Raw genomic sequence first — 12,564 nt, forward strand, 5'->3', positions numbered from 1 at the left:
TGCCCCCCCAAAAGAGAGCTCTGTGCCCCAAAAGAGAGCTCTGTGCCCCCGAAAAGAGAGCTCTGTGCCCCCAAAAGAGAGCTCTGCACCCCCAAAAAGAGAGCTCTGCGCCCCCGAAAAGGCAACTTTGAACCCCAAACGGTGGCTCTGACCCCCAAAAAGGTGGCTCTGCACCCACAAAAGAGAGCTCTGTGCCCCAAAAGAGAGCTCTGTGCCCCCAAAAGAGAGCTCTGTGCCCCCAAAAGAGAGCTCTGCACCTCCAAAAGAGAGCTCTGTGCCCCCAAAAGAGAGCTCTGTGCCCCCAAAAGAGAGCTCTGCACCTCCAAAAGAGAGCTCTGTGCCCCAAAAAGAGAGCTCTGTGCCCCAAAAAGAGAGCTCTGTGCCCCCGAAAGAGAGCTCTGTGCCCCCAAAAGAGAGCTCTGCGCCCCCAAAAGAGAGCTCTGCGCCCCCGAAAGAGAGCTCTGTGCCCTCAAAAGAGAGCTCTGCACCCCCAAAAGAGAGCTCTGCCCCCCCAAAAGAGAGCTCTGTGCCCCAAAAGAGAGCTCTGCGCCCTCAAAAGGGCAACTTTGAACCCCAAATGGTGGATCTGCACCCCAAAAAGGTGGCTCTGCACCCCAAAAAGAGAGCTCTGTGCCCCCAAAAGGGCAACTCTGAACCCCAAATGGTGGATCTGCACCCACAAAAAGGTGGCTCTGCACCCCCAAAAGAGAGCTCTGCGCCCCAAAAAAGGCAACTTTGAACCCCAAACGGTGGCTCTGCACCCCAAAAAGGTGGCTCTGCACCCACAAAAGACAGCTCTGTGCCCACAAAAAGAGGCTGTGCCCCAAAAAGAGGGCTCTGAACCCCAAAAAGGCAACTCTGAACCCCAAAAGAGAGCTCTGTAACCCCAAAAGAGAGCTCTGTATCCCCAAACCAGGGCTCTGCACCCCAAAAAGGAGGGCTCTGCACCCCAAAAGGCCACTCTGCATTGCCAAAAGAGGGCTCTGAGCCCCAAAAGAGAGTTCTGTATCCCCAAACGGTGGCGCTGCACCCCCAAAAGAGAGCTCTGTGCCCCCAAAAGGGCAATTCTGCGCCCCAAATGGTGGCTCTGACCCCCAAAAAGGCTGCTCTGCACCCCCAAAAGAGAGCTCTGTGCCCCCAAAAGAGAGCTCTGCACCCCCAAAAGAGAGCTCTGTGCCCCCGAAAAGGCAACTTTGAACCCCAAATGGTGGATCTGCACCCCCAAAAGAGAGCTCTGTGCCCACAAAAGAGAGCTCTGTGCCCCCGAAAAGGTGGCTCTGCACCCCCAAAAGAGAGCTCTGCACCCCCAAAGAGAGCTCTGTGCCCCCAAAAGAGAGCTCTGTGCCCCCGAAAGAGAGCTCTGCCCCAAAAGAGAGCTCTGCACCCCCAAAAGAGAGCTCTGTGCCCCAAAAGAGAGCTCTGCACCCCCAAAAGAGAGCTCTGTGCCCCCGAAAAGGCAACTTTGAACCCCAAATGGTGGATCTGCACCCCAAAAAGGTGGCTCTGCACACACAAAAGAGAGCTCTGTGCCCCCGAAAGAGAGTTCTGTGCCCCCAAAAGAGAGCTCTGCACCCCCAAAAGAGAGCTCTGTGCCCCCAAAAGAGAGCTCTGTGCCCCCGAAAGAGAGCTCTGCACCCCCAAAAGAGAGCTCTGTGCCCCCAAAAAGAGAGCTCTGCACCCCCAAAAGAGAGCTCTGTGCCCCCAAAAGAGAGCTCTGTGCCCCCAAAAGAGAGCTCTGCACCCCCAAAAGAGAGCTCTGTGCCCCCAAAAAGAGAGCTCTGCACCCCCAAAAGAGAGCTCTGTGCCCCCAAAAGAGAGCTCTGTGCCTCAAAAAGAGAGCTCTGTGCCCTCAAAAGAGAGCTCTGCACCCCCAAAAGAGAGCTCTGCGCCCCCAAAAGAGAGCTCTGTGCCCTCAAAAGAGAGCTCTGCGCCCCCAAAAGAGAGCTCTGTGCCCCCAAAAGGGCAACTCTGAACCCCAAATGGTGGCTCTGCACCCCAAAAACGTGGCTCTGCACCCCCAAAAGAGAGCTCTGTGCCCCCGAAAAGGCAACTTTGAACCCCAAATGGTGGATCTGCACCCCAAAAAGGTGGCTCTGCACCCCAAAAGAGAGCTCTGTATCCCCATAAGAGGGCTCTGCACCCAAAAAGACGGCTCTGTATCCCCAAACCAGGGCTCTGCACCCCAAAAAGGAGGGCTCTGCACCCCAAAAGGCCACTCTGCATCACCAAAAGAGGTCTCTGCGCCACAAAAGAGAGTTCTGTATCCCCAAAGGAGGGCTCTGCACCCCAAAAGATGGCTCTGTATCCCCAATGGAGGGCTCTGCACCCCAAAAGGAGGGCTCTGCACCCCAAAAGGCCACTCTGCATCGCCAAAAGAGGTCTCTGCGCCCCAAAAGAGAGTTCTGTATCCCCAAAAGAGGTCTCTGCGCCCCAAAAGAGAGTTCTGTATCCCCAAAAGAGGTCTCTGAGCCCCAAAAGAGAGTTCTGTATCCCCAAAAGAGGTCTCTGCGCCCCAAAAGAGAGTTCTGTATCCCAAAAAGAGGGCTCTGCACCCCAAAAAGGAGGGCTCTGCACCCCAAAAAGTCAACTCTGCACATCAAAAGAGAGCTCTGCGCCCCAAAAGAGAGTTCTGTATCCCCATAAGAGGGCTCTGCGCCCCAAAAGATGGCTCTGTATCCCCAAAAGAGGGCTCTGCACCCCAAAAAGGAGGGCTCTGCACCCCAAAAGGCCACTCTGCATCACCAAAAGAGGTCTCTGCGCCCCAAAAGAGAGCTCTGTATCCCCAATGGAGGGCTCTGCACCCCAAAAGATGGCTCTGTATCCCCAAAGGAGGGCTCTGCACCCCAAAAGATGGCTCTGTATCCCCAAAGGAGGGCTCTGCACCCCAAAAGAGAGTTCTGTATCCCCAAAAGAGGGCTCTGCACCCCAAAAGGAGGACTCTGCACCCCAAAAGGAGGGCTCTGCACCCCAAAAGAGATCTCTGTGACCCAAATGAAGGGTTCTGTATCCCCAAAAGAGGGCTCTGCACCCCAAAAGAGAGTTCTGTATCCCCATAAGAGGGCTCTGCACCCCAAAAGATGGCTCTGTATCCCCAATGGAGGGCTCTGCACCCCAAAAAGGAGGGCTCTGCACCCCAAGAAGGCCCCTCTGCCTACCTCCTGCGGGAAGGGCGCCGGGAGGGGGTGCAGGGGGGGCTGGGGGCAGTCGGGCATGTAGAGTTGGCAGTAGGAGCGCGCGGCTTCGGTGCCGGCCGCGATCAGCAGTTGTTGAACGTCCCCCTGTGGCAAAGACAAAGGGTTATTTGCTCTCCCCACCCCCCCAAATATCCGCACCCCGAGACGATTGAGAGCCCTGAACGTGTGGGCAAGAGGCGGCGGTGGCGGCGGTTTGGGGGACAGGGACACCCCAATATCTCAACCAGAGCCTCTACTGACCATGGCCATGGGGTCCTCTTCTTCCCAAGACCTCAGGGCTCTGGAATAAGGATTTGGGGGACAGAGACACCCCATATCTCAACCAGAACCTCTACTGACCATGGCCATGGGGTCCTCTCCTTCCCAAGACCTCAGGGCTCTGGAATAAGGATTTGGGGGACAGGGACACCCCAATATATCAACCAGAGCCTCTACTGACCACAACAATGGGGTCCTCTTCTTCCCAAGACCTCAGGGCTCTGGAATAAGGATTTGGGGGACAGGGACACCCCATATCTCAACCAGAGCCTCTACTGACCACGGCCATGGGGTCTTCTCCTTCCTAAGACCTCAGGGTCTCGTGTCAGGGCCTTTGGCATAAGGATTTGGGGGACAGAGACCACCAGAGCCTCTACTGACCATGGCCATGGGGTCCTCTTCTTCCCAAGATCTCAGGGCTCTGGAATAAGGATTTGGGGGACGCAGACACCCCATATCTCAACCAGAGCCTCTACTGACCATGGCCATGGGGTCTTCTCCTTCCCAAGACCTCAGGGCTCTGGCATAAGGATTTGGGGGGACAGGGACACCCCATATCTCAACCAGAGCCTCTACTGACCACGACAATGGGGTCTTCTCCTTCCCAAGACCCATTGTCTCGTGCCTGAGGTCTCCGGCTCAAGCCTTTAGTGAGGAACCCACCTCAAACACCTCCTCATCCATCAGGCGAGCCCCAAAAACCGTCACCCCTTGGGTGCTAACGAGCGGCTGAGGTCCCCTCTCCAGCGGCAGCGTGGCCAGGAGGTGACAATCCACCAGCAAGGAGACCTTGGTTCCCTCCACGGCCAACGCCACGCGGTGCCACCTGCGGAGATGGGGTACGGTGACCATCGGTGGAAGGGTGGGAGAAGGGGTTTTGGCCCCTTTCCTCGGCACTCACCTGCCATCAGCCAGGTTGACCTTCTGGAAAACGGGATACAATTCCGGTGATGGATGCCCTTCGTGGTCCTCGTAGAGGAAAACGGGAGAGAGCCCCACCTCGACGCCCAACTGCTGCGCTCCGCGCTCGTCGTAGATGGAGAGAAGGAAGGATTGGGTTCCGCGCCGGGCACGCACCGTGGCCAGGATGGAGAAATCCCTCGGGAAGGACCCGCCTGAGGCAGGAAAAGGGACTGGGATTGGGATAAAGGCCTCCGGGTGCACCCCGAAAAGGAGGCGCTGCATCCCCAAAAGGGGGCTCTGGAGCCCAGAAAAGGGCTTTAAGCTCCAAAAGGTGGCTCTGTGCACCAAAATGGGGCTCTGTGCCCCCAAAAATGTGGCTCTGCACCCCAAAAATGTGGCTCTGTACCCCCAAAAATGTGGCTCTGTGCCCCAAAAATGTGGCTCTGTGCCCCAAAATGTGGCTCTGCGCCCCAAAAAGTGGCTCTGTGCACCAAAAAAAGGGCTTTGCACCCCAAAAAGTGGCTTTGCGCCCCAAAAATGTGGCTCTGTGTCCCCAAAAAGTGGCTCTGTGCCGCAAAAAAAGGGCTTTGCACCCCAAAAAGTGGCCCTGTGCCCCAAAAATGTGGCTCTGTGCCCCAAAAAAAGGGCTTTGCGCCCCAAAAAGTGGCCCTGTGCCCCAAAAATGTGGCTCTGAGCCCCAAAATGTGGCTCTGTGCCCCAAAAATGTGGCTCTGAGCCCCAAAAATGTGGCTCAGTGCCCCCAAAAAAAAGACTCTGTGCACCAAAAAAAGGGCTTTGCACCTCAAAAAGTGGCTCTGTGCCCCAAAAATGTGGCTCTGTGCACCAAAAAAAAGGGCTTTGCACCCCAAAAATGTGGCTCTGTGCCCCAAAAATGTGGCTCTGCACCCCAAAAAGTGGCTCTGAGCCCCAAAAATGTGGCTCTGAGCCCCAAAAAGTGGCTCTGCGCAACAAAAAAAGGGCTCTGCACCCCAAAAATGTGGCTCTGTGCCCCAAAAAGTGGCTCTGTGCACCAAAAAAAGGGCTTTGCACCCCAAAAAGTGGCTCTGAGCCCCAAGAATGTGGCTCAGTGCCCCCCAAAAAAAGACTCTGCGCCCCAAAATGTGGCTCTGCGCACCAAAACAAAGGGCTCTGCACCCCAAAAAGTAGCCCTGTGCCCCAAAAATGTGGCTCTGAGCCCCAAAAAAAAGACTCTGTGCCCCAAAAAGTGGCTCTGAGCAACGAAAAAAGGGCTTTGCACCCCAAAAAGTGGCCCTGTGCCCCAAAAATGTGGCTCTGTGCCCTAAAAAATAGCTCTGTACCTCAAAGATGTGGCTCTGTGCCCCCCAAAAAGGGCTTTGAGCCCCAAAAATGTGGCTCTGTGCCCCAAAAATGTGGGTCTGAGCCCCAAAAAGTGGCTCTGTGCACCAAAAAAAGGGCTTTGCACCCCAAAAAGTGGCTCAGTGCCCCCAAAAATGTGGCTCTGTGCCCCAAAAAGTGGCCCTGTGCCCCAAAAATGTGGCTCTGTGCACCAAAAGGTGGCTCTGCGCCCCAAAAAGTGGCTCTGTGCACCAAAAAAAAGGGCTTTGCACCCCAAAAATGTGGCTCTGTGCCCCAAAAATGTGGCTCTGCGCCCCAAAAATGTGGGTCTGAGCCCCAAAAAGTGGCTCTGCGCACCAAAAAAAAGGGCTTTGCACCCCAAAAATGTGGCTCTGTGCACCAAAAAGTGGCTCTGTGCATCAAAAAAAAGGGCTTTGCACCCCAAAAAGTGGCCCTGTGCCCCAAAAATGTGGCTCTGAGCCCCAAAAATGTGGCTCAGTGCCCCCCAAAAAAAGACTCTGTGCACCAAAAAAAGGGCTTTGCACCCCAAAAAGTGGCTCTGTGCCCCAAAAATGTGGCTCTGTGCACCAAAAAAAAGGGCTTTGCACCCCAAAAATGTGGCTCAGTGCCCCCAAAATGTGGCTCTGTGCCCCAAAAAGTGGCTCTGCGCACCAAAAAAAAAGGGCTTTGCACCCCAAAAAGTGGCCCTGTGCCCCAAAAATGTGGCTCTGTGCCCCAAAAATGTGGCTCTGTGCACCAAAAAAAAGGGCTTTGCACCCCAAAAAGTGGCTCTGTGCCCCAAAAATGTGGCTCTGAGCCCCAAAAAAAAGACTCTGTGCCCCGAAAAGTGGCCCTGTGCCCCAAAAAAAAGGGCTTTGCACCCCAAAAAGTGGCCCTGTGCCCCAAAAATGTGGCTCTGAGCCCTAAAAAATAGCTCTGTACCTCAAAGATGTGGCTCTGTGCCCCCCAAAAAAAGGGCTTTGCACTCCAAAAGGTGGCTTTGAGCCCCAAAAATGTGGCTCAGTGCCCCCAAAATGTGGCTCTGTGCCCCAAAAAGTGGCTCTGCGCACCAAAAAAAAGGGCTTTGCACCCCAAAAAGTGGCCCTGTGCCCCAAAAAGTGGCTCTGTGGCCCAAAAATGTGGCTCTGTGCCCCAAAAAGTGGCTCTGCGCACCAAAAAAAGGGTTCTGCACCCCAAAAAGTGTCTCTGTGCACCAACAAAAGGGCTTTGCACCCCAAAAAGTGGCTCAGTGCCCCAAAAAGTGGCTCTGCGCAACAAAAAAAGGGCTTTGCACCCCAAAAATGTGGCTCAGTGCCCCAAAAATGTGGCTCTGCGCCCCAAAAAGTGGCTCTGTGCACCAAAAAAAGGGCTTTGCACCCCAAAAAGTGGCCCTGTGCCCCAAAAATGTGGCTCTGAGCCCCAAGAATGTGGCTCGATGCCCCAAAAAAAAGACTCTGCGCCCCAAAAAGTGGCTTTGTGCCCCAAAAATGTGGCTCTGAGCCCCAAGAACGTGGCTCTGCGCCCCAAAATATGGTTCTGCATCCCCAAAAGGAGGCTCCGAGCCCCAAAAATAGGACTCTGTGCCCCAAAAAGTCAACTCTGCATCCCCAAAAGAGGACTTTGCACCCCAAAAAGAGGGTTCTACACCCCAAAAAGAGAGTTCTGCGCCCCAAAAAGTGGCCCTGCACCCCAAAAAGGTGTTTCTGTGCCCCAAAAAGTCAACTCTGCATCCTCAATACAGGACTTTGCACACCAAAAAGAGGGTTCTACACCCCAAAAAGAGAGTTCTGCGCCCTAAAAAGTGGCTCTGCACCCCAAAAACGTGGCTCTGCACCCCAAAAGGTCAACTCTGCATCCCCAATAGAGGACTTTGCATACCAAAAAGAGGGTTCTACACCCCAAAAAGAGCACTTGGCACCCCAAAAAGAGGGTTCTGCGCCCCAAAAAGTGGCTCTGCACCCCAAAAAGTCAACTCTGCATCCCCAATAGAGGACTTTGCACACCAAAAAGAGGGTTCTACACCCCAAAAAGAGAGTTCTGCGCCCCAAAAAGTGGCTCTGCACCCCAAAAAGGTGTTTCTGTGCCCCAAAAAGTCAACTCTGCATCCCCAAAAGAGGACTTTGCACCCCAAAAAGAGGGTTCTACACCCCAAAAAGAGCACTTGGCACCCCAAAAAGAGAGTTCTGCACCCCAAAAAGTGGCCCTGCACCCCAAAAAGTCAACTCTGCTCCCCCCCCTCCCAGCTTTGTGCCCCCCCAGTTCCTCACCGGGGAAGAGGTGCCGGGTGGGTGCGCTGATCCGGGTGCCGTTGGCCACGCGGAAAGCTAAGTCGGGGTGCTGGGACCCCAAACGTTGCTGACACATTCCGGAGGTGACGGAGACGCCGTCCCGGCCGTCCTGTACCCCCAAAACCTGCAGCACATCCAGGGGGAGATCTGGGGGGGAGAAAAAGGGATTGGGGGGCACTTCAGGGGGGGCACAGGGACCCAGTGGAGACCCCCTCCCAGTTGGATCCCAGTGCTTCTAACTGGGAGGAGGGGAACGGGGACCCAGTGGAGACCCCCTCCCAGTTGGATCCCAGTGCTTCTAACTGGGAGGGGGGAACAGGGACCCAGTGGAGACCCCCTCCCAGTTGGATCCCAGTGCTTCTAACTGGGAAGGGGGGAACAGGGACCCAGTGGAGACCCCCTCCCAGTTGGATCCCAGTGCTTCTAACTGGGAGGGGGGGAACAGGGACCCAGTGGAGACCCTCTCCCAGTTGGATCCCAGTGCTTCTAACTGGGAACGGGGAACAGGGACCCAGTGGAGACCCCCTCCCAGTTGGATCCCAGTGCTTCTAACTGGGAAGGGGGGAACAGGGACCCACTGGAGACCCCCTCCCAGTTGGATCCCAGTGCTTCTGACTGGGAGGGGGGGAACAGGGACCCAGTGGAGACCCCCTCCCAGTTGGATCCCAGTGCTTCTAACTGGGAGGGGGGGAACAGGGACCCACTGGAGACCCTCTCCCAGTTGGATCCCAGTGCTTCTAACTGGGAAGGGGGGGAACAGGGACCCAGTGGAGACCCCCTCCCAGTTGGATCCCAGTGCTTCTAACTGGGAGGGGGGAACAGGGACCCAGTGGAGACCCCCTCCCAGTTGGATCCCAGTGCTTCTAACTGGGAGGGGGGCACAGGGACCCAGTGGAGACCCCCTCCCAGTTGGATGCCAGTGCTTCTAACTGGGAGGGGGGGAACAGGGACCCAGTGGAGACCCCCTCCCAGTTGGATCCCAGTGCTTCTAACTGGGAGCGGGGGAACAGGGACCCAGTGGAGACCCCCTCCCAGTTGGATCCCAGTGCTTCTAACTGGGAAGGGGGGAACAGGGACCCACCGGAGACCCCCTCCCAGTTGGATCCCAGTGCTTCTAACTGGGAGGGGGGCACAGGGACCCAGTGGAGACCCCCTCCCAGTTGGATCCCAGTGCTTCTAACTGGGAGGGGGGGAACAGGGACCCACTGGAGACCCCCTCCCAGTTGGATCCCAGTGCTTCTAACTGGGAGGAGGGGCACAGGGACCCAGTGGAGACCCTCTCCCAGTTGGATCCCAGTGCTTCTAACTGGGAGGAGGGGAACAGGGACCCAGTGGAGACCCCCTCCCAGTTGGATCCCAGTGCTTCTAACTGGGAGGAGGGGAACAGGGACCCAGTGGAGACCCCCTCCCAGTTGGATCCCAGTGCTTCTAACTGGGAGGAGGGGAACAAGGACCCAGTGGAGACCCCCTCCCAGTTGGATCCCAGCGCTTCTAACTGGGAGGGGGGAACAGGGACCCACTGGAGACCCCCTCCCAGTTGGATGCCAGTGCTTCTAACTGGGAGGGGGGGAACAGGGACCCAGTGGAGACCCCCTCCCAGTTGGATGCCAGTGCTTCTAACTGGGAGGGGGGGAACAGGGACCCAGTGGAGACCCCCTCCCAGTTGGATCCCAGTGCTTCTAACTGGGAAGGGGGGAACAGGGACCCACCGGAGACCCCCTCCCAGTTGGATCCCAGTGCTTCTAACTGGGAGGGGGGAACAGGGACCCAGTGGAGACCCCCTCCCAGTTGGATCCCAGTGCTTCTAACTGGGAGGGGGGGAACAGGGACCCAGTGGAGACCCCCTCCCAGTTGGATCCCAGTGCTTCTAATTGGGAAGGGGGGGAACAGGGACCCAGTGGAGACCCCCTCCCAGTTGGATCCCAGTGCTTCTAACTGGGAGGGGGGAACAGGGACCCAGTGGAGACCCCCTCCCAGTTGGATCCCAGTGCTTCTAACTGGGAGGGGGGCACAGGGACCCAGTGGAGACCCCCTCCCAGTTGGATGCCAGTGCTTCTAACTGGGAGGGGGGGAACAGGGACCCAGTGGAGACCCCCTCCCAGTTGGATGCCAGTGCTTCTAACTGGGAGGGGGGGAACAGGGACCCAGTGGAGACCCCCTCCCAGTTGGATCCCAGTGCTTCTAACTGGGAAGGGGGGAACAGGGACCCACCGGAGACCCCCTCCCAGTTGGATCCCAGTGCTTCTAACTGGGAGGGGGGCACAGGGACCCAGTGGAGACCCCCTCCCAGTTGGATCCCAGTGCTTCTAACTGGGAGGGGGGGAACAGGGACCCACTGGAGACCCCCTCCCAGTTGGATCCCAGTGCTTCTAACTGGGAGGAGGGGCACAGGGACCCAGTGGAGACCCTCTCCCAGTTGGATCCCAGTGCTTCTAACTGGGAGGAGGGGAACAGGGACCCAGTGGAGACCCCCTCCCAGTTGGATCCCAGTGCTTCTAACTGGGAGGAGGGGAACAGGGACCCAGTGGAGACCCCCTCCCAGTTGGATCCCAGTGCTTCTAACTGGGAGGAGGGGAACAGGGACCCAGTGGAGACCCCCTCCCAGTTGGATCCCAGCGCTTCTAACTGGGAGGGGGGAACAGGGACCCACTGGAGACCCCCTCCCAGTTGGATGCCAGTGCTTCTAACTGGGAGGGGGGGAACAGGGACCCAGTGGAGACCCCCTCCCAGTTGGATCCCAGTGCTTCTAACTGGGAAGGGGGGAACAGGGACCCACCGGAGACCCCCTCCCAGTTGGATCCCAGTGCTTCTAACTGGGAGGGGGGAACAGGGACCCAGTGGAGACCCCCTCCCAGTTGGATCCCAGTGCTTCTAACTGGGAGGGGGGAACAGGGACCCAGTGGAGACCCCCTCCCAGTTGGATCCCAGTGCTTCTAACTGGGAGGGGGGAACAGGGACCCAGTGGAGACCCCCTCCCAGTTGGATCCCAGTGCTTCTAACTGGGAACGGGGCACAGGGACCCAGTGGAGACCCTCTCCCAGTTGGATCCCAGTGCTTCTAACTGGGAGGGGGGGAACAGGGACCCACCGGAGACCCCCTCCCAGTTGGATCCCAGTGCTTCTAACTGGGAGCTGTATCCCCATCCCCCTCGGGCGCCGCTTGCCAAGCCGGATCGGAGCCAGGCAGCTGTGTGGGCTCAAGGTCCGAGCCCGGATTCCTTCGGCGCATTCCACCGCCCCCGGCTCCGCTTTGCACCCCACGGATATGGGGAGGGTTAATCCGGAGCTATCCGAACTCCCAACTATCAGTTGGATCCTGGATTCCCAGCTAGCAGTTGCATTCAGACACAGGGAGGGTTAATCCGGAGCATCCAGGATTCCCAACTATCGGTTGTATCCAAATACAAGGAGGGTTAATCCGGAGTATCCAGGATTCCCAGCGAGCAGTTGCATTCAGACACAGGGTGGGTTAATCCGGAGCATCCAGGATTCCTGACTATCAGTTGATTTGGAAGGGTTAATCCGGAGTATCCAGGATTCCCAACTATCAATTGAGTAGGGAGGATTAATCTGGAGCATCCAGGATTCCCAACTACCCATTGATTTGGAAGGGTTAATCCGGAGCATCCAGGATTCCCAACTATCGGTTGCATCCAGACACAGGGAGGGTTAATCCGGATCATCCAGGATTCCCAACTATTGGTTAATCCAGAGCATCCAGCATTCCCAGCTATCAGTTGCATCCAGGCACAGGGAGGGTTAATCCGGATCATCCAGGATTCCCAACTATTGGTTTATCCGGAGCACCCAGGATTCCCAACTATCGGTTGCATCCAGACACAGGGAGGGTTAATCCGGATCATCCAGGATTCCCAACTATTGGTTAATCTGGAGCATCCAGGATTCCCAACTATCAGTTGCATCCAGGATTCCCAGCTATCGGTTGCATCCAGACACAGGGAGGGTTAATCCGGATCAACCCTCGGGAATGGGACGGGAAGGAGCTGCCCCAGCTCCATCTCCCAGGCCCTTCCTGACCCCCCCGATCCCAAGGGATCCATGGAGGGGGAAGGGGGGGGGGGGGTCCCCCCAGACGGAGAACGCCCCCTCGGACTGGGAACCACCAGTATAGGAGCTGGGAATTCCCAGTATGAGGACTGGGAATCCCAGTATGGGGACGGGTGGTGGTCCAGGGCTGGGGGAGCTGTGGGGGGGAAACTGGGATGGAGGGGGGGGGGGTGAACTGGGATGGAGGGGGGGGGAAGTGGGATGAGGGGGGACTGGGATAAGGGGGGGAACTGGGATGGGAGGAACTGGGATAAGGGGGGGAACTGGGATGGAGGGGGGGTGAACTGGGATGGAGGGGGAAACTGGGATGGGGGGGGAAAGTGGGATGAGGGGGGGACTGGGATAAGGGGGGACCAGGATAAGGGGGGGAACTGGGATGGGGGACGAAGTGGGATAAGGGGGGCAACTGGGATGAGGGGGGGTACTGGGATGGGGGGGACTGGGATAAGGAGGGGGAACTGGGATAAGGGGGGGAACTGGGATAGGGGGGAACTGGGATAGGGGGAACTGGGATGGGGGGAACTGGGATGAGGGGGG

At 57.2% G+C, this 12,564-nt stretch overlaps 1 protein-coding gene across 1 annotated transcript in view; it reads right to left on the minus strand.

Moving 5' to 3' along the window:
• Window positions 1–12,564, minus strand: part of COL5A3 (collagen type V alpha 3 chain) — a 48,465-nt gene that overhangs the window by 33,198 nt on the left and 2,703 nt on the right. The window contains exons 2-5 of the mRNA XM_054051766.1: window positions 7,940–8,107; window positions 4,354–4,567; window positions 4,116–4,278; window positions 3,156–3,278 (exon numbers count right to left, since the gene is read on the minus strand). Coding sequence (XP_053907741.1) covers window positions 3,156–3,278; window positions 4,116–4,278; window positions 4,354–4,567; window positions 7,940–8,107 — 668 coding nt within the window. The remainder of the gene's footprint in view (window positions 1–3,155; window positions 3,279–4,115; window positions 4,279–4,353; window positions 4,568–7,939; window positions 8,108–12,564) is intronic.

The sequence above is a fragment of the Cuculus canorus genome, chromosome 30, assembly GCF_017976375.1.
Source record: "Cuculus canorus isolate bCucCan1 chromosome 30, bCucCan1.pri, whole genome shotgun sequence".
In the NCBI taxonomy this organism is placed as follows: domain Eukaryota; kingdom Metazoa; phylum Chordata; class Aves; order Cuculiformes; family Cuculidae; genus Cuculus; species Cuculus canorus.